The sequence below is a fragment of the Phyllostomus hastatus genome, unplaced genomic scaffold (assembly GCF_019186645.2).
Source record: "Phyllostomus hastatus isolate PE091 unplaced genomic scaffold, TTU_PhHast_1.1 phas_contig_1, whole genome shotgun sequence".
In the NCBI taxonomy this organism is placed as follows: domain Eukaryota; kingdom Metazoa; phylum Chordata; class Mammalia; order Chiroptera; family Phyllostomidae; genus Phyllostomus; species Phyllostomus hastatus.
This window is the reverse complement of record NW_025333498.1, coordinates 31635665-31657001: the sequence shown is the minus strand read 5'-3', so window position 1 is coordinate 31657001 and position 21337 is coordinate 31635665. Positions and strand designations below refer to the sequence as shown.

General features: G+C 38.8%; 1 protein-coding gene and 1 long non-coding RNA gene across 3 annotated transcripts in view; one reads left to right on the top strand and one right to left on the bottom strand.

Moving 5' to 3' along the window:
* Positions 1-1749: 1749 nt before the first annotated feature.
* On the bottom strand, positions 1750-16153 carry LOC123828732. Its single transcript, XR_006787508.1, has 5 exons — positions 16055-16153; positions 14656-14788; positions 13676-13716; positions 4139-4228; positions 1750-3361 (listed from the first exon to the last, which is right to left on the bottom strand). It is a non-coding gene; the product is annotated as an uncharacterized LOC123828732 (long non-coding RNA).
* GALNT5 (polypeptide N-acetylgalactosaminyltransferase 5) overlaps positions 14109-21337 on the top strand; it is a 38209-nt gene continuing 30980 nt past the window's right edge. For both annotated transcript variants that reach the window (XM_045853693.1, XM_045853621.1), the window contains exon 1: positions 14109-16107. In XM_045853693.1, the coding sequence (XP_045709649.1) occupies positions 14657-16107 (1451 nt within the window). In that variant the 5' untranslated portion in view covers positions 14109-14656. The remainder of the gene's footprint in view (positions 16108-21337) is intronic.

Here is a 21337-nt window from a genome sequence, read left to right as displayed (position 1 = left end):
ATTGAGAGAGATTGGGGAAATCCATTATGTGGGAACCAATCCCACAAGAGCAGTCTCAAATGAGAAACCACAGAGGGAGAGTTTTAAAATATCTGGCAGTCTCTTAAATCCTGAAATGAATTTAACATTTGGGAGAATCAGGCTAGTAAAACTAGTAAAACAGGGAAATGGATTGGTGGGTGAGGAGATACCAGGATCATTTTATAGAACAGACTCTGTTTTTATAATCTCACCAACAGATTTTTTTACCATATTACCATAATTTTTGTTCTTCTACCAAAAACTCCACTCCTAAGAACTCTTATGTCTTCCACATAAGGCACAAAAATGCTCTGTAGCATTGGTGATCAGTGTGACCACAAGGTATGTGATTGATTCCCTTGGAGAGCAGAGTCAGGTCAGGGAAAAAGAAACTCAGAGAAAACCTGTAACAAAAACCCAGGTGATGTGGGGCCCTGAGAAGTTTAGCTCGCTGACCAAAAGTGGCAGCTAAGAAACTCCTTCCTACTACTGTTGTTTGTTGGGCCTCTTCTTTTGCATCTTAATATAGCACATGAACAATGTCATCATGGTCCCTGCTTCCACCTCCAGGTTTATTTTCTGCATTTTCCCTGATCAACCACCTGTGCCACATGCTGCTTCCATCACTTTGTCTTTGCACACACTGTCCCTTCTAACTGGAACTATCCATTCCTTTTGTCTTTCTTGACAGTTCTTATTCAATCTTTATTCCTCATCCCAATAATTATTTACCCTGACTGTTCCAAGTTAACCAAAAATCCTTTTGTGTACAAACTGTGGCATAAAATTCTCTGTAATATTTTCATTTATCTGTGTTATAGATTGCTAGCTTATTAGCCTAAGAAACTTGATTTTAATGACAACATCTTATAAATTTTTGTACCCTCACTTCCAGCACATAACACAAAGCCTATCACATAACACTGTGGAATGAATCACTGATAAATAAATTTATAATGTCCTGGTTTATCATTTATTCTTATTGTAGTTTAGTCAGCTCCTACTGATTGTAAATTAGACCTTTGATTATCCACATCAAATCATAGTCCAATATGGATTATTTCTTGGAAATTTTCAAGCACACTCTAATCTCATGAATGCTAAGGAGTTATTTGTACACTTGGGTCACATGGGGTAGTTCTTGTATCTTGTCCCTAAAGGCTTTGCGTAATATTGTCCGGAGACTGTAGACTTCTGCGTATTTACTTAGCCAATTGTTGAGCTTAGTCTCCAATCCTTTGTTGTTGTTGTTGCTGTTAAGGCACCACTCTACAGTGTCACAATTGAAAACAAGTGACAATACTTTAACAAAACTCATTTATCAGAAATTCTACCATAATGATAATAATAATAATTGCCAATAATTGATACCTTAGCATTTAATAAGCATCTACTATGTGCCAGACACAGAGATAGGTGTTTTTACTCTCCTTGTAATTCTGCTTACCTTTTATTTTTAAGTATTTATTTATTTATTTATTTATTTATTTATTTATTTATTTATTTATATTGTTGTTCAGGTACAATTGTCTCCATTTTCACCCCACCATCCCCCCCGCCCCACTCATCTCCACTTCCCACCCTCAAACACACCCTCTTTGGCTTTGTCCATGTGTCCTTCATACATGTTCCTTGATGCCACCCATTATCCCCCTCCCCACTCCTCTCTGGTTACCGCCAGATTGTTCTTTATTTCAATGTCTCTGGTTGTACTTTGCCTGCTTCTTTGCTTTGTTGATTAGGTTCCACTTACAGGTGAGATCATGCGGTATTTCTCTTTCACTGCCTTCCTTGTTTCACTTAGCATAGTGCTTTCCAGTTCCATCCACTGGTGACTGTATCCACTTCCAAACTGTAGAAGCTCCTTCTCCTTTCTGGTGTGTAGTATTCTATCATGTAAATGTACCACAGTTCTTTGATCCATTCATTTACTTAAGTTGCTTCCAGCACTTGGCTATTGTAAATTGTTCTGCTATGAACATTGGGGTGCATAGGTTCTTTTGAGTTGATGTTTCAGAATCTTAGGGTTTAAACCCAGCAGTGGAATTGCTGGGTCAAAAGGCAGTTCCATTTTTAGTTTTCTGAGAGAATTCCATACTGTTTTCTACAGTGGCTGCACCAATCTGCATTCCTACATAATTCTGCTTACCTTTCACCTTCCTGCTCCAATTCTCACAACTCCATGAAAGAGGCATCAAAATTCATAGCTTTCCCATGAGGAAACTGAAGGTCAATGAGGATACTGAGGTGCCAAAGTTCCATCGCTAAAAGTGGCAGTGCTGAAATATGACTTTGAGACTTGGTGACCTCAAATCCTGTCTGCTCTTCACTATACCAGGCTGTCTCCCTATAGAGAACTTATTTTTGTGCATGAAGTGTTCTATTTAATGTTTCTGTTTCCTCACTAAAAAAATGAATAATGGGTGAGTAGTCACATTTTGAATGTAATCAAACCTTTAATGCACAAAAGCACAAACAGAATTGTAAAGATGAAAGAAAACAATGCAAACTATACCCAGATCACAGCTATGTAAAACAGTGGACCATGAGCACTGCAGACCAACCAGCAGTACCCTAAGCAGGCCAGTCATACAGCCATAAAGACACCTGCTCATCAGTTTTCCTCTCTAGACTGAGCTTCCTCAGAGGCAGGCAAACACAAATCAGTAGTGCAATTCCTCATGATGTCAAATTTTTGTAACCCCCAGTGGAGTTGGGAGTATGAGTATACATGACAGAAAAGAAGTAATTTAAATTTTTGGTACTAAAAATGCCTAATTACTCAAATGTTATTATTGTTGTTTTACAATTCAGATCTTAATCTCAATAGTATTTTGAGTGCTTAATAAGCTTTTTTAAAAAGGAGTTTTATTTTCATAGTAAAATGGAGCAGAAAGTGCAGAGTTCACATATATTGTACTATTGGCCCCCACACATGCCCAGCCTCCCCCACCGTCAAGGTCTTGTGCCAGAGTGATACATGGAGTCCTCTTATTTTAATAAAGTGTAAGACACCTCTATCCTCACCATAGAATTTCTTGAATCCTAGTTCATCCTGTTCCAGTTTGCTAAAAACTGGCTACAGGAATTTTTATACATACTCAACATATATGATGAACTCAAATAGCCCATTCCCTGCTATTTCAAAAGAATCAAAATTGTAGCTAACACTTACTGAATGTGTTTAACTTGTCTGTGCTTTTCTAAGCATTTGACCTGTAAGAAGTCATTTAATCCTCATAATAAATAATGAAAATAGGTAAGCATGCATATTTTAATAAACTATAAAATGTCTCCATTTTCTCCACGGAATTTGGGGCATCCAGTATATGCAGGTCACCTGCACCAGAGGGAGAGAAAAAAGTGCATTCAGGAAAGGCAGGAAACGGTTTAACACCTCTCATTGTATATTCATAAAAAATACAATAGTCATATCATGGAGGAACATGTTCAATTCACACACTGTCATACGTATTTGTGTTTCTCTCCAAATAAGCCAGTCAAAAAAGTATAGGGAAATTACTTAAACAGATAGGACAAAATCAAGTGGAAGTATCGTTATCATACCAAAGTGTACACCATTATGAAGCATCTTGACTCTATTATAATAAAATAGATTAAAAATGAAAAGTAAACTAAATGTAATAGATTTTTTTCTAAAAGCAATTTCTTTGGTGTTACATAGTTTTAACAGATTCCACTTAATCAAATGTGCCCTCTAGAACTATAACAGAATTATCGTTAGAGTCCATGAATGTGACCTTGAAAAGTAACAAATCTTGAAATGCCATCTGAGTCCGCCTTTAAAAGGATAAAATAGTCTTCATTATTATTGTAGGATTAGGAATGGTCTGTAGTATGAATCACACGCTTTTCAAGCATAATAAAGAAAAAAACACTCTTGAAAATTCTATAGTCCCTACATATTGTAAATGCATTTTTGTATCTACTTATTGAACAAATACATACTGAAAAAAACCCTGGGTCTTTAAATGAATGCATATTTTATTAATTAGAACCGTGTGTGCACTAGGGAAATAGTTGGGTACATATACATGAGAGGAGGAGAAGGAAAGGCAGACTAACTTTATCTCATCAAGGATTACTGCACACTTACCATGGTGATATCACAGCAGCTTCCTAACTTCAAGGAGTCTGCAGACCACAGTTTTTACATGTTGGTTCATTAGCTTCTGATTCCCAAAAACTGTTTAAAGCATATGCAATAAAAGAAACTCTCATATACTCAATATATAAATGAATCCAAATACCCGCTACAAAAAAATAAAAATTGTTGCTGACACTTTTTGAGTGTGTCTTATTATCTGTGCTCCTCTAAGCACTTATGTTATTCATTTATTTAATCTTCCTAACAATACTGTGAATTGGGTGCTCTTATTACCCTCTGTGTTACAGATAAGAAAACAAAAGCCCAGAGAGATTAAAGTACTTGTCCAAGATCACAGAGCTAAAATTGGCAGAAACACATTCAAACCCAGATAATCTATCTCTAAAGCCTTTATCTAGTATTCCTCAATGTAGCTGTGCTGTCATTTGGGTGGCATAATACTTGATTGGATGGGACTGTCTCAAAGCTTTCAGAACACTGAGCATTCCTTCCTTTCTCCCCTTAAATGCCAGTAGCAGCCCCAGGTTTTGTGACGATCAAAAGTTCCCAACCCCCAACTCTTGTAAACATTTATTTCGGAAATGAACTACCTCAGTTAAAAATACTACAAGCCTTATTTTCTAGGCAATTCCACAACTCACTGAGGATCTACACACACATGCATGCTCAAATGTACATACACATATTCACATACTTAGACACAGCCAGGATTTGAAGTGAAAATAAAAGTTAACTGACTCAAACACTTTTCTTTCTTATCTTACTTTCTCAGTGAACATTGCCTTCATTCCATCCCTTATGTCTGTAGGGCACAGGAAAAATAAAGAAAAAAACAAGGAAAAAAGAACAAAAAACACAGAAATTAAAGGTGAGGAAAAGAAGTGGGGAGAACAGAAATCAAGTAAAAAGCAGAAAAATTGCTATTTCTAGAACCTATTGAGATAGGAGTTAGCTGCTCATAAGTTACTGAATAAAATAAAACCAGTCAGAAAACCAAAACCATTATATGACTTGACTTTCCTCAAAATGTGCTTATGTGTTTGATTGAGACAACCATGGAATTTCCAAACGGAGATGGCACAACCACTGACTGCAGTCCAGACCCCACCAAGTGGAAAAATGCCCCCTGCAACTTTCGTGACAGATGGCCATGCAGCCTCTGCCACATGTCATTTCCGAGAGCAGGCAGATCATTATCTACTTTTAGAAGGAATACATATCTCTTTTGTATAGTACTAATTGTTAGAAAGTTGTTCTCATTTAGAACAGAAATCTGCTATGCCTCAGGCTCCTTTCTACCCGACGGAACCATATGGAATGAGCTACATCCTTTTTTCACATGATATCCAAAATTTTGAAGCAGTTATTTTGTTGCCCCTGAGTCTCCTCTTACCCAAAATAAACATGCACAAAACACATTATATGTCCTCCAAAAAGCAGTGTATCTGATAGTATGACCAATGTCCTCAAAAGCCATTTCATTTCTCTCTCTTTCTTACAGACCTCAAAATCAGCACATCTGGTGTGTGTTTGTTTGGGTGTGCTCTGTGAACTCTATGCATAGTATTTGTGTAAATATCTACATGCACACACAAACATAAACCACACATGCAGCTTGTGTGTCTGCATATAAATGTATAGTCACATATGTGTGCACATGTAAAATATACACATTGCTCATCTTTTCTTCTTTCTCACATGCTCCTTCTTTGCATGGCTCCAATCCAGCCCAAATTCATGGAGAGAGTTTAACTATTTCCAGGATTATTTCATACTTCTGGAAAGGAAGTGGGGGACTTTAAAGCTATATTTACAATTTCTCAGCCCAACCATGAGTGGACCTTTGCATACTCCTGTCTGCTGTGTGCCCAGCCTTGAAAAGTTACTTAATCCTCAACTCCCAGGGATAACAAAAACACTTAGACACTTCACATTATTCCGTAATCCTGAAAATATGTGATAATGTAAACAAATTCAGATCCCTTGATAACTGCAAGCCTGACATTAATCTGAACCCATTTTTCCTTTCCTCTTTTAGTTTCATTTCCAATTAGTTATTGTTTCCACCATTTCTCAGTTAGATTATCACTTGTCTTATTCATATCCTATTTTCAGAGAGGAGAGATAAAAATCCTTTGATATTGAGGGAAATGTCCAAAGAGCCCTGAGTTCAAAACTCTTTCATCTCTCACATTGTGAGTTTCACAGTTCAGCACTTCAGCAAGCCTGCAAAGTACCTCAGCAAGGGTTATTTCCAGGTTATGATAACGTAATTGGATCCAAGGTCATCATTTCACCCCACAGAAGGTTATTTTGATCTTCCCACTTGGGGCAAAAACTGAGGTGGTGGGGAGAGATATGAGGCAGCATCTAGCCCTTTCTGAAAGGCTTTCATTTCATCCCACTTCTTCACAGCACCTGAGAAGTGCCCTCAAATGTCCTCCAAAGTTCCTGCAGTCTGCTCCTCCCACAACACTTATTTTTCTACTCCTCTCCTCTTCCTTCTATTCTCTTTGTTGAAATGGAGATTATAGAGAGAATAGTCAGATTTCAGGGTAGGAAAGATGAGAAGAGGAAGAGGAGTCAGGACACATTCTGAGGGCATTACCGGTGTAGCACCTGGAATACCATGGAGGTGGCTCACATTAGGCAGGTGGAGCTCCTGGGAGGCCAGGACAGAGGGTTGGACACCAATCAGTCCTTCCACCCCACCTGAAAATTTAGCTCTGGCCACACCCTAAAGAGTCTCACCCAGGTCTTTTTTTTTTTTTTCAGCCTAAGCCTTGTGTATGAATCATTGGAACTTTTAAGTGAATGATGTCAGAGAGCAGCTGAAAACTAATCCAGTTTCTGCCAAAAGACACAATGAAGGATTTTTATATGATTTGTGATAGATTTTCAAAAGACAAAGCCCCTGACATGCCTGTGGTCATTGAAGAATATTTCCTTACACACACACACACACACACACACACACACACATGAACAAATGAACAAAGACAAGCAAAACATAAGAATAAAAGCAAACCCTAGTACCTACTTCCTACACTGAACTTTAAGAGTTCTATCAAGGCTTCAAGATCCAACCATTCCACTTCCTTCAAGAAGTTTTCCATGACATCTGGCTCCCTACCAAGCTGATTAGAAATCATCACTCCTGCCTATTGCCCTATCACCCGTGAACACTCTGCCTCATGGGTGCTGTGGGACTGTCCAGATCCCCACTGTTCTAGCTGACTCAATGCATTTTCCAGATCCCCACTGTTCTAGTGTGACTCAATGTGTTCTTCCCAAGATTAGAGACATTGACTTAAATGTCAGCAGGATTCTCAAAACTGTCTAACAATCCATATTCTTGTTCTGAGTCAGCAGCATTTCTTTCTCTTCATAACAAGTGACTCCAATCTTTACCAAGTACATTGATCCCCTTTCCACCCACCCCCTACTTCTCACTGTCTGCCTCGTACATACCTAAAACAATGACCACGAACTCTCTGAACTTCCCTTCTTTTCATCTCCACTCATCCTTATCTGCCCTGGAACAGGTATAATTTCAGAAGGAAACGAGCACCCAGTCATATCTAAAATGAATTAAGTAATTTGCCTGTGTTCTTAAACTGGTTTCCTGTCTCTTCTGGAACCTCACTTTAGTCTGATAAGGTCTTATTCATACTTAATCTTCAATGTTATCACCTCTATGCCTTAGTCTTCAAAAGCATTCAGGTTTTGCCCATCCTCATATAAAAGGCAGCTCATCAAGGTACCAACTTATCCCTTTTATTTCTCCATATTTTAAGAAAAATATACAAAATTATTTATGTATGAGAGGATTTTATTTATTAAAACAGCATTCATTTATTTAGGCACAGGTACAATTTCAGAGTGAAACGAGCTCCCAGTCATATCTAAAATGAATTAAATAATTTGCCTGTGCCTAAAGGACTACTTTTACATATTTTGTTTAACTTCTTAGAAACATCTGATGCTGTTGAACATTTTCCATTTTCTCCTCTCTGGGATTTTATGGCATTATTCTTTACCAGCCTTTGCTTTCTCTAACTGTTCTTTCTCAGTCTCTTTCTTATTATATACTTCTCTACCTTCTTCATACCAGTTTCCCCACCATTTTCTCATTTTGTGATCTGTGTGGTATCTGAGTAACCTTATGCATGCGGTATCAAATACATGCTCACATTTCCACAAAGGCTTTCAGCCCTGGGTTCTTTCCTAAAATCTAAGCCAATTTTTTTTAAAAAGGATATTGCTAATCAAATACATCACTGATGATTCAAATTCAATATAACAATCAAAATTGTCATCATCCTCCACAAACATTTCTCATCCAGGTTCCTTATGCTCAGCCAAAGGCAATGTTTCACAAAGTGTGGTCCTGGGACTAGCACCGTTAGCTTCGTTAGGAAACTAGTTATAAGCCCAAATTCTGGGACTCCATTCCTGACCTACTCACTTGTATTTTTATGCTAGCCATGAATTTTGCAATAACTCTAGTCTTTAAATTTCTATTTTAATATTTTTTTTGGTGTGTGTGTGTGGATTTTGTCCACAGGATAGTGTTATCCTGTTGAATATAATTTGTTTCTTCTCAAAAAAACTTTAAAGGAAAAGGTGGGCATATTAAAATAAGACAATAAAGTGATATTTAATATTTACTCAGTTTTCTCATTCAAATGTCCTCATCTTATGCAGACTTTAACTGGAGTCCCCAAATTTAAACCTAAATTCAAAGTCAGTGATGCATCGATAGATTACCATTATTCTCTTCAAAATATATGTTTAACCATATTTTTCTTTATATTCTTTATGATTAGGGTAAGCTATTGAGTAAATATTGTAAAAGACAATAGCCATTAGTTAACACTTACACTACATTCACATAGTCAAGAGACCTTCATATACCCTGAGAGTGTAACATCTGATGCAAAGTCAAAGAACTGGAATCAATTCTTCTGAGATTCTCTATTCCCACTGGGGAAATTTAAAAATAGGAATAAAAACATGTTTATTGAACTCCTACTGATCACTAATGAGGATGATTCAGAGATACGTGCAGTGAAAGCAGAACAAGCATACAGATCCCACTGTGTACAGAGCTCTCCTGCTAAATGGTTCATGATCTAGTCTGGAAGAATGTAGTGGCAGGCACTCAGTAAATTCTCAATAAATGGTTGTTATTAATATGATTATCCTTTGAACCTTTATCTCATGGCACACATAAACTAATTACCATAATTCTGCAACATACCAAAAATATGTTTTTTGACAATTTGACAAAAAATAGGTATAATTTTGCCACATTCACACAGGATGGCTATTGTTGTGTTGGCTGTTGTTGTTTTTTAAAGATTGTATTTATTTATTTTTAGAAAGAGGAAGGAATGGAGAGAGGGAAAGAAACACCACTGTGTGGTTGCCTCTCATGTCTGGGTTGCAGGCTTACCCACTACTGGGGACCTGGCCCACGACCCAGGCATGTGCCCTAGACTGGGAATTGAACAGGTGACCCTTTGATTCACAGGCTGGCACTCAACCATTGAGCCTCACCAGCCAGGGCTATTATTTTTAAAGTCTTTTTTTTTAAAGATTTTATTTATTTATTTTTAGAGAGAGGGGAAGAGAGGGAGAAAGAGGTGGAAGGGAGGGAGAAAGAGAGGGAGAGAAACATCAATGTGTGGTTGCCTCTCACATGGCCCCCACTGGAAACTTGGCCCGCAACCCAGGCATGTGCCTTGACCAGGAATCGAACCTGAAACTCTTTGATTTGCAGCCTGTGCTCAATCCACTGAGCTACACCAGCCAGGGCTATTTTTTTTTATTTGACAATCTAAGGGTAAAGAGGTCAGTGCCACTGACTAAATAGTCAGGTATTGCATGTTTTAAAAATTCTTATGGCATACAAGTTGACAATCGATGAAGTAGAGTAAAAGGAATGTTCTCCCACTAATATACTCATATTACAAAGAATGAACTCAAAATATATTTTCAATTTTTTGCTATACAGGTAGATTCAAACTGAGAATGAGAATAACCCCTCTAAAGCTTCCCAAAGACACCCCATAGCTAGATTTTCAGGCTGATATCCATTTCAACTTAGTATGTGGAGATTCTTGAAAAATTTGACTGGCTAAACGTACAATTTGAGATGACAGTTAGATAACTTGAAATAGCCCAAATTAAAATTATGTATTTAGTTTTTTGCTGGCAACATGGACATTAATGCAACTAAAATAAAAAACAGCAGAACTTACCTATGAAAAGTCTCCTTTTGGATAATGTGTTTTGACTTCTATTATGGTAAAATTTCTTGTTTTAAAGATTTTAGTTATTTATTTTTAGAGAGAAGGGAAGGGAAGGAGAGGGGAAGAAAAACATCAGTGTGTGGTTGCTTCACACACACCCCCTACTGGGGACCTGGCCTGCAACCCAGGCATGTGCCATGACTGGGAGTCAAACAGGCAACTCTTTGGTTTGCAGGCCTGCACTCAATCCATTGAGCTACACCAGCCAGGGCAAAGGTAAAATTTCTTAATTTATTTTTTTTCTATTTTTTTATCCATACTTTGTTAATGGGCTGAATATCATGTATGTCCAGACAAAAGAGGAAAAAAAGGAGAGATGTTTATCTGCTGGGGACTCACTGGGGAAGAAGAGGTTAGGACAACTTTTGAGGAACCAAGTTAGTACTTTAGACTAGGTCTGACTATCTATCAATCCACTCCTCCTTTCATGGAGGACTTAATGATACTTCTTTCCTCTCTTATGTACTATTATGTCTTATTCTAAATTCTATGTCTACTAAAACTAAAGACTCAGCCAGAGGTAATAAGTAACTTTCCCCAAATTAAAGTCAAAACTCTCCTTTATTTTTCTTAACATTTTTCCCTTCTGTTTAAAGTAACTTATGTTTTTACTATTAAGGATGGGTCAGAGATAAGAGACAGAGAGAGAGAGAGATCATTGTTCTTAGATCAAATAAATATAGAAAACTCAGAATATTTTCCAAGCAGTCAAGTATAATAAGGATGCAACAAGTGTTAACTATTCTCACAGGAGTTTGAGTGATTTCAGCTGCCATTTGTAATGGAGACATGGTTGGACAAGACAAATCTTTTATAGTAAAATATTTGCAAATGCTCTATTTTTAAATTTAAAACAATATTATAATGCAAAACACTTATCCCTGACACTGAAAAATCTCACTTTATTTTAGAACATGGATCCTTAATAGTTGTGCTATGTTTTGTATTGAAGATATTCTATTCAGTGAGTTTTAAGATTATTAGGGGCAAAAGTGATGTCACCTATTTCATGTTTTGTTCATGTAGTTAGTTCTCTGTGAATAACTGTTCATTGATTAAATCCATAATAAAATAAAATAGGAACAGCAAAAATAAAATAAAATACACAGATGTACTTGACCCATTGCCAATATCATGTCAGTTATCAGCCTTCTATTTGAGTTTTAGGATGAGCTGGTACACTGTATTCCACTGTACCCCACATTCCAATCACAACAAAACACTAGCAGCAGTATTAATGACAGTAACTATCATTTATAGACTGCCTTATCTATAACAAGAACTTTAAATCATGCTCTGTAATGTCCGCATTAACCTGAAAAGCAGAAATTTTCTTTTTTATTGCTAAGAAAACACATATAATTAACCAACTTGCAAAGTCATAGAGCTAAAAAAGCAGTACTCTGTGGTATTTAAGCATATGGATTATAGCATCATGCAGTCATTTACTCGAGATCCAATTCCTCTAATCTCTTCCACAAGTTGCTTCACCTCCCTAAGAGTTTGTTTCATCAATTACAGAGTACAGTGGTACCTCCTTAGTACTCATCATTAATTCATTCTGATGAGTGGAAAGTGAGCGATGATCGATGAATCATTTTCTCTTGCAGGGTGGCATCATTGCTCATACAAGTTCCAGCAGGTGCAGCGAGAGGTGAGCAAGTGCCAAGTGCTGAAACAATTTTTTTGTCAAAATGTGACCAGTACCATGTTTGTTGAATTCTGAAGCTGACAAGTACCCAGGTGCCACTGTATAGTTATAAGTGTATCTTTCTCATTTTTGTGAAGACTCAGATACTTAATGGAAAGAGCTTAACAAAGTGTTGGGGATGTGTACACACACGCACACAAGTTAACACCAAGGCCTATATTTCCAATCAGGCTGGTTCTCCAAAACTTGTGCTTCCCATAAGGTACAATACTCTCTCTTCACTTCCATGCTTTGGGTAATTTATCTACCTTTCACCATCCAGCTAATATTTATTTTCTTGGACCACAGTATAAGAAGAGATCCTTACGTTCTTATTCATCCCTAAAGTCTAAGGATATCTTCTTCAAAAGTTGCCCATGCATTCTAAAACTAAACTACATCCCCACAGAATCTGAGATATTATTCTCTCATATTACTTGTTTTGAATTATATATGGACCTACCTGTTTGTATCTAATTACCTGACTGTGAAATCTCAAAGACAAGAACCAAATCCTTTTATTCAATACCCCTCAACACCAAATATAGGGCCTGAGCCACAGAAAACACTCAACAAACATTGGAAATATCAATGGAGCAAGAAAAAGTGCATGGGGGAAATGGTGAAGCTACCCATGCTAATCCTCATGTAAGTATTTCAAATCAGAGTGAGCAGTCACTGAATAAAGGGGAGAATCAGGGATGCAAGAAACACGTTACCTTAGCTACATTTATCAGAGTTCCTTCCCTTGAGGCCAAGTATAAATTTAAAAGCCAAATGCAAGGCAATGGCATAAGTGTAAAGAATTCAGAATCTTTCCTTCTTCCTTTCCCAAGTTTTTGGGAATCTAAGATAGTCTCAAGTCGGTGACACTATAGCCCTCCTAACACAAATAAGTCAGAGCTCCACTCTGGCTGGTGTGACTTAGGAGATTGAGTGCTGGCCTGTAAACCAAAGGGTGACTGGTTCTATTCCCAGTCAGGGCACATGGCCTGGGTTATGGGCCAGGTCCTCAGTAGGGGACACGCAAGAGGCAACCACACATTGATGTTTCTCTCTTTCTCTTTCTCCTTCCCTTTTCTCTCCAAAAACCAATAAGTAAATAAAATCTTTTTTTTAAAAAGTCAGAGCTCCTCAGAAAATAGTTCTCCAGGGCAGTGCTGCTCACACTTTATGGGCAATGTTTATCACAGGTGATGTTAAAATGCAGATTCTGATTCAGTTGTCCTAAGAATGTATAGTTTTTATAAAGTTTTATTCTGTCTGAGAAGGAATTTCACAAAAGCTGTAGGCAGTATTCAAAAACAAACAGAAAATAACACTGAGGCATTTTATGGTAGACTTTGGGTTTATATTAGAAAAACCTGGGAAACTTCTTAAAAACACAATACCAGATGAACTGTCATCTCTACCCTCTCCCCCCACAAATTAATCAGATAGGGAAAACTTCTTCAGAGTGATTTTAAGGCAAAGCCTATGTGGGGACCACTCTTATACCCATCTACAAGCGCCACTCACAGTCTGGTCCAAGTTCAGTGCGATCAGCAAACTGCTATGGTCTGTAATGAGATGGGTACAGAAACTGAGTGAGTTTTTAGAAACTTTTATACCAATGTGACAAGTTGCATTTACATCTATTAAATCAAATAATAAAAATAGATGGACTAGTTTAAAATAAAGGCTGACTTACAAAGCAACATTTTGATAGCCCCTCAAGGAAGGCTTCATTACACAACTGCCTCTGGTTTTGAGGTTATGTTAGGCGCCTTCTTTCAGCTGCTATCTCTTAAAGCTGAAACGTTAAGGCCGGTGATTAATTGCTCAGGCAGATCATTGAAAGACCTGGGTACAACAGGGTTAACAAGCAGGAATGGGGTAGGTGGGGTTACAAACCAGGAACACATGCCCTCCAAGTGAGATAGCTTTCATTCCCTTTAATTGCCCTGAAAACATACACACTCTCACATAACACAGAAGGTGAGAGCTGAATGAAGTTTTCTGGGTAATGGCTTGAAATGTTTTCCTTATGAGAAGTGGTGTTGAGTTACAGCGTGCAGGCTGAAAACCGGGGAGGAGAGAAGCAGCAGCTCCAGCCCGGCCCCCACCTTTTCTTGGGCTTGTAGGAAGGTGGACATGGGCTCCCAGAGACAAAAAGAGTGATATGTTGAACTATCTGGCAGCTGGAATTGACTGTTCCCAGAGTGACCTAAGGACAGTGTTTGTCAGGGTTTAGCCAGGGGCCAGCCTAGCAGGCACAGATGCTCTGCTGTGAAATGCCACGCTGGCAGAGACTGACAAGCAGTAGGAGCTGAGCTTTCCCCTTGGACTGCTATTTCCTGCTGTGTTCAGGGGAGGGGGGCACTTTCTGGCAATTCTGCTGCTGTTGCTGCTGCTGCTGCTGCTGCTGCTGCTGCTGCTGCTACTACTACTTCAGCTCCCTCTCCACTCAAGGTAAGCAGGCTCAAAGGGAGGGTAGGCTGCAAGGGACGCTTTTGTACCATGAACAAGATCCGAAAGTTTTTCCGAGGAAGTGGGCGAGTCCTGGCATTTATATTTGTAGCTTCTGTCATCTGGCTGCTCTTTGACATGGCAGCTCTCCGCCTCTCATTCAGTGAGATTAACACTGGGGTCCTGAAGGAAGACATCATCAAAAAGGAAAGGATAGGGTTCAGGGTTCAGCCAGACCAAATGAAGATCCTTTACAGCAGCATAAAAGAGATGAAGCGGCCACTAAGGGGACACGGGAAGGGCATATGGGGCAAAGAAACCTTTAGAAAAACAGAGGGGCATGTGCTCAAGATTGAAGATGATTTGGACCAAACCCAGAAGGAAAGAAAAATGCAGAATGCTCCAGGAAGTGTCAAGATTGCACCTCTGTGGCCTCCTGTACATCTGCAGACCCTCCTTATGACTTTTACCAAGCTGATGACAGAGGAACGTGACATTGAACCTGAAGCCTACTCTCATTCTGTGACACCAAAGCAAACGACAGTTCAGGGAGCTCAGGAAACCACATTCATAGCAGCAAGAGGAACATCATTGCCCCAAATATCTGTACACACAGGACCCATTGGTTTAAACCAGGAGGTCCAGAAGAGACATAGTCACAGCAATGACACATCCAAACAAGCCCCTGAAAGGAACCTGAATGTGACCATCAGGCTTAATAGCGACAGATCAAAGCAGCAATCACAGGCAGTAGCAAGTGAGGGGATATACACTGTTGGCCCACCAGTGCCCAAATCTAGGGAAACCATAGCCTTAAATAAAACTGAGTCTCAGAGCAAAGAACTAAATGCATATAATCACAAAGCCAATAACCGTCCCTTTTCCAAGATCATTGCCAATTCAAATCACTTAAAGAAGCAATCTATTAATGAGACACTGTTGGGAGGCTTGCCAAAGAATGATGGAGCCAAAGTGGTTGTTGGGAAGAAACTCAATTTCTCTGAAAGCCATGTTGTGATTATAACCAAGGAGGAGGAGCTAAAGACAGACACCAAACAGGTCCCCAATCCTAAAACCAAAACTATATTTCCTTTAGTATTGGATAAAAGCCAAGGGAAACACAGTTCCAGGAATAGAACTGAGGCATCTTTCTCTGTACTTGCACTACAGAGAGCAACATTGTCTCAAACCAATCAAGTCTTAGCTGGGGGACCAAAGCCAGCAAGAATCAGCTTAACTGCCAAGGTCCAGCATAAAGAACTCAACCAAAAGCATGCAAAAGCCCTTCTACCTGAAGACCATCAAATGCACCAGGTATTAAGCATTGATATGACACTTTCTCCAAGGGACCCTAAAGCTCCAGGTCAGTTTGGACGTCCTATAGTTGTTCCCCCTGGAAAGGAGAAGGAGGCAGAAAGAAGATGGAAAGAAGGAAACTTCAATGTCTACCTCAGCGATTTGATCCCGGTGGACAGAGCCATTGAAGACACAAGACCTGTTGGGTAAGACCCATTTCTCTTCTTCTTCTTCCATACCACATACTGATGTAGAGAAGGTTTTATTTCTAGATAACTTTGTATGATTTCTTGTCACCTCTCGAACTAAAGCAATGTTAATTATTAGACACAGTGCACACAGTCTACCACCCACAAAAAGAAAAATTCCAACATCTGCATACTCACTGTGTTACCTTTCTGCTCTCATTTCTGAGTCTTTGGCCCCACTCCCATTAGCTTATGTTACATTTCGTTTCCCCTATTAAAAACATAAAATGATTAGATCAACTTGATTCCTAATAAGGTATATATAAATGGTAGAACTTAAAATGTAATTCAATTTAAAGAGTAACAGTGAAGTGAATTACTAATTTCAAAACTTTACAGTGTTAGCAAGTTTGTCACAAATATATTTGGGAATGGAGCACAGAGAAGGGTCCTTCTAGGCCCCTCTAAAATTATATCTTAACCAGCAAAATTCTGCCTAATCATGAATAATGATCACCATAATAACAAGTGAAGAAGTGAGTTTCCCCCCTAAAATTTAATATGTTTTGGAGTTCAGGAGTTCAGTTATGCAGGAATAACAATGTTAGAAAACGTCAATTGGTCAATAACTCGCAAAAACCTATACAAGAGTATAGTAATGCCTGCTTATATTTCTAGAATTGCACCATTTACAATGAGTCTGCATACCCATCAAATGAACCTCATAAGTGCCCTAGAAAAGAGGATGCAGATATTATGGGTTCAAATTAACAGATGAAGTGCTCAGAAGCTGTATCACTCTCCCAAAGTAGCAAAGCTCTAAAGCTGCCCAATGAGCCTTCATGAACCAGGGCTTCAGGGAATTAAATTCCTGTCACTGTATCAGCAGAAGGTGTATTAAGTCACAACTATATGCTCTGGGTCAAATACAGTTGGGTCCCCACCTCTTTTTAATCCTTTCATAAGTTAGGGTACTTTGTAGCCATATTGTCACTACCCAGTAATATCAAAGCCCCATGTATGCCTTGGTATTCACGTCCCTGAGCCAAACAATGTTTGCTTGGAACTTGGAATTAGGGAACATTAAGATTCAAACTTAGCACATGTAAACAAGTACGTGTGTAAACAAGGTGTACACATGTGTGTAAACAAGGGCTTTCTTTGGCTTCTGTAGAAAACTTCCTTTTGTGAGTAGTAGGTGTTGGTGTAGTAGTACACCCAGTAGTACACCCGGTGCAGTAGTAACCCGGTGCAGTAGTAACACCCAGGTAGTCGGTGTTACCAGGAGAAAGGCAGATATAAATGAGCCTGGATTCATATTAGGAAGAGGAGGCCCTGATATCAACTACAAAGAGGCCATTTTCCACTCTCTTAGCCTTTAGCAAATGCCTGTCAGACATGCACTGATTACTTGCAAGATCAGCCACTGTGCCATTCATGTTCCCCCCTCTGGCAAAACTCACCAACCTTGTGGAGCACACAAATATACCCAAAATAAAGACAAAGAAACTGAGGACCTGGGAAATGGAATTGTCCGTGGTCATAGAGCCAGTAACTGTAAAGAATTGATTTCAATCTGTGCTCAAAATTGTGCTGTGTGTTTATCTTTCATCTCCTGAGCCCCTCAAATAATCCCAAAAATTATATTGGACCAGCTCTGATCTGAAATTCTGTATATTACATATTATATGTCACATATATTTTACATGATTTATATTTGTGCCAGCTTTGAAGTAGTGCTTAAAGTCGCTCCATTTCAACATCCGTTTAGCACCCCAGCAGATTGCTATGGATCCTGGGGAAGAATCAGACACTGCACAGAGGCACGGCTGCAGTTCCAAACCAGAGAAAGGGCGATTGTGTGAGGGCCAAAAGCAAGTAATAATGATGTTCTTATGCATGTGATTTATGGAAAGCTTGCTGACTCCCAACACTTGTTAGTTTCTAAAATTTGGTGCGTGGAGGTTAAGGGTGGCAGCCCAGGGAAGTTGCTTTTACAGTCACGCTCTGTCGCAGGAAGGAGGCTGTCCAGACTGTGGGAGCCACTGACACGTGTGCTTGAGAGGATGAGTCAGACGGCATGTGGCCGGGTCGCCTCCCTCTTATCACACAACCCACCTTGGCTAAACATAGCTGCTCCCTACACGCCGCCTACCTGCTGCTGCAGCCCACGGACAGGGAGGACGTGGCAGTTTAGCCCCAAGTATTCTATGTATGGGACCCCTGAAGTATATACAGCCCTCTTGTGCCATTCTTCCTTGAAAGAGGACAAATGGTTTTTTATTCTTTTACTCAAACACACTGACTATAAATATGTGCAAAATATCTATTCACATGGATAGAGGTTGGCAGAAAATAGAAATGAAAAATATTGGATTCATCAGGTTGGCAGGAACTGAAGTTTTCTTACTTTGATTTTATTTGTTTTCAGCCTTGTTCAAAAAGTATTTGAGATGGCACATTAAGATTTTTAAGATAATAAAATTTAAAAGTAAACATAAAAGAAAATTGTCATAGAATATAATAAGAAAGTGTGTGTATGTGTGTGTGAGAGAGAGAGAGAAACACAGGAGGGCTGCCCTTAAAATTAGCCACAGCAGCAGCCCACTGATACCTTTATATCTTAAGAGTTCTGGGGAATATCTCCCTTAATGCCCTCTACATTTTCCCCAAAGCCACCATTACAGATTGATTAACACAGTTACTGGTCTATCATAAGTACCAATTGAATATCAATTAACCAAAAAAAGATAAAAACCATAGGCTTACTTAAATTCAATTCCCTTCAGTAATGACAATAATAACCAGTTACCTGCTTACCTGAGAATGATGTAACAGATACACTAGGAGAAGCTTGGCATTGAGAAGGAGAAAAGGCACACAGGACAACCTCACCTGCTCTAGTTCTGAAATCAGACTCTCTTTTCCTAGCCTGCTTTTTGATTCCTTTCCCCTGAATCCAAAAACCCACCTCTAAGGTGTTAAGATGCAATCATGGCCTTTTCCAAAAGCACAAGTACTCTTTCTCTTACCAGCATTTTTCTCCCTGTCTTTTTCTGTGTCGCCTATGTATTGGCCCCTTGCAGTGTAGCTGTAGCTTTCTGGACGTGACATTCTCTCCTATGTGGGCCCTCAGCATGAGAAAAATTAGTCTCAATACCCTTTCCTGCATTTTATGCTCATTACCATCCACTGATGCTTTTATTAACTAGTCCCTTCCCACAGCCACCCACCACCCTCACCTTGCATAGTCCTCACCCTCCTTTCTGCTCTGACACTGCTCAAAATCCAACTGCAGCTTATCTGCGCCTGGGCCACGACTTGGCTGGGACCTCTGCATCCGCATGACCCTTACTGCTCTCAGGGTCACTGAAACACTCCTTGTTATATGCTTTCCACTAACTCGAGCCTTCAGAGTCTATTTTGCCTTCTTAGTGAGATTATAAGCTTTTGAGGGAAACTGTCTTTCTCTTTATTTTATACTCCTTAGCCCTGATCACATCATTGTACACTCAAAAGATACAAGTTTTTCAAATATCACTTTAAAAGATATTTCTCTAAGATTATTGTTTAAAGTCAATACTTTTTTTAACAAGTAAATAAGGTCCTACTGATTGATGTGGGGAATCCTGCTTTCCCAGGCCAGGCCTAAAGAAATAAAGTAAATGAAAGGTAACTATTCAAATAAAGCTTGCAATGAGTCCTTTGATAAATTAATAATGACATCCTAATTTCTCATTTTGAATATGTGGAATATGTATCAGGTTAAAGGTAAACACCTATTCTAACATTATGATACACTCATTAACTCACGTTTATTCTTTAGTGCATATATTCATTATTGTTTTGGTTTTTAATTATAGTGTTTTCACTGTCAAGGGAGGAAAATCTCTTGACTTTATTTACAAGAATGTTTAATGTCAGTAAGTAAAATATAATTTCACTTTTGCCTCTAAAGTAAGTTGAAAATAAACTGTTTTTTGACAGTCATTTTGAAGTCCCATATTGAATCAATTCTTTATAAAAAGTAAATCCTTATAGTTCTTGCTGTTAATTACTAAAGTTTGTTTCAGTCAGTGATAACCGGTACACCATACAAGTATTGTTAAAGCATGGTCCTGTCTCCTGAAAATGTAGGGCAATTCTACTTCAAGTCTCTCTTTTAGCTGGCAGCTATAGTTGAGATGAAACTACAAACAAATGAACTCATTTTACAAGTGCACTTCCTGAATCTGTATTTAGAGAGAAATGACTCAAAAAGTTTTTGCTGCCAGCATTTAGTTTTTGAAGTACACTAAGTATTGCAGCACGCTCCTCCGCTGCTGCTGTGTCGTGATTTTATTCGATCGCTTCATTCAATGCTTGCTTTTCCTACAGAGCTCTGGCAAACTTCTCTGTAAAATTATCCAAATTGGTCTTTAGTATCTTAGCCCAGAGCTGGGACTGTCAACCAATAATTTGATTCCTTCCTACACAGCTAAAGAGACTTTTCTTCTGGCACATATGAAAAGTGAAAGATAGCACCATGCATTCGCCACAAACCAGTCTAAATTACTGAGGGGAAAGAAAAACCTTTCTGGAAACTTGCTTTCCATCCCCCCATTCCCTTTCCACCCTTGTGAGTTCAAAAGCCATAACTAATTTATTTCTGGAGGTGGAAAGGAAGAGAAGGAGCAGCTAGGAGAGAGAAAATAAACTGACCACACATATTCTTCTAAACTTCAGGCCCTTAAACGTTTATCAGGCTTGGAGAAAAGAGAAACTTTAATGTTAAATGGAGTTCAGATTCTTTTATTTTTTATGTGGAATGAGTATTTTAATTGATGACACAAAACTGCTTTTGTGACTAGTAATGACTGGAGAACATTCTCTCTAATAAAATTAATCGGAAAAGCTATGAGACCTACCCGAAAATCCAAACAGGGACAGGGGGAAGGAGTCTCACAAGACAGATTTGAATGGTTCTTTCTGGCTTTCACCTTTATGGATCAACACAGTGCAGTGGTGCCTTTGAAGTATGCACGTTCGTGTGCATGTGCGTGTGTGTGTGTGCATGTGTACCTGGACACATTTGTGTGCTTGCATGTGTTACAGAACAGTGCACTATTTCACTAAAAAGTCATGTAGGGAGTAGGAAATAAAAAGCAGAGTTTGTTTAAAAGGTACAGGCTAGAACATAATATAACAAAGGTTGAATGTGGCTAAAAGATTATTATAGAGCCTTTTGATACTTTTATCTGCCACACTT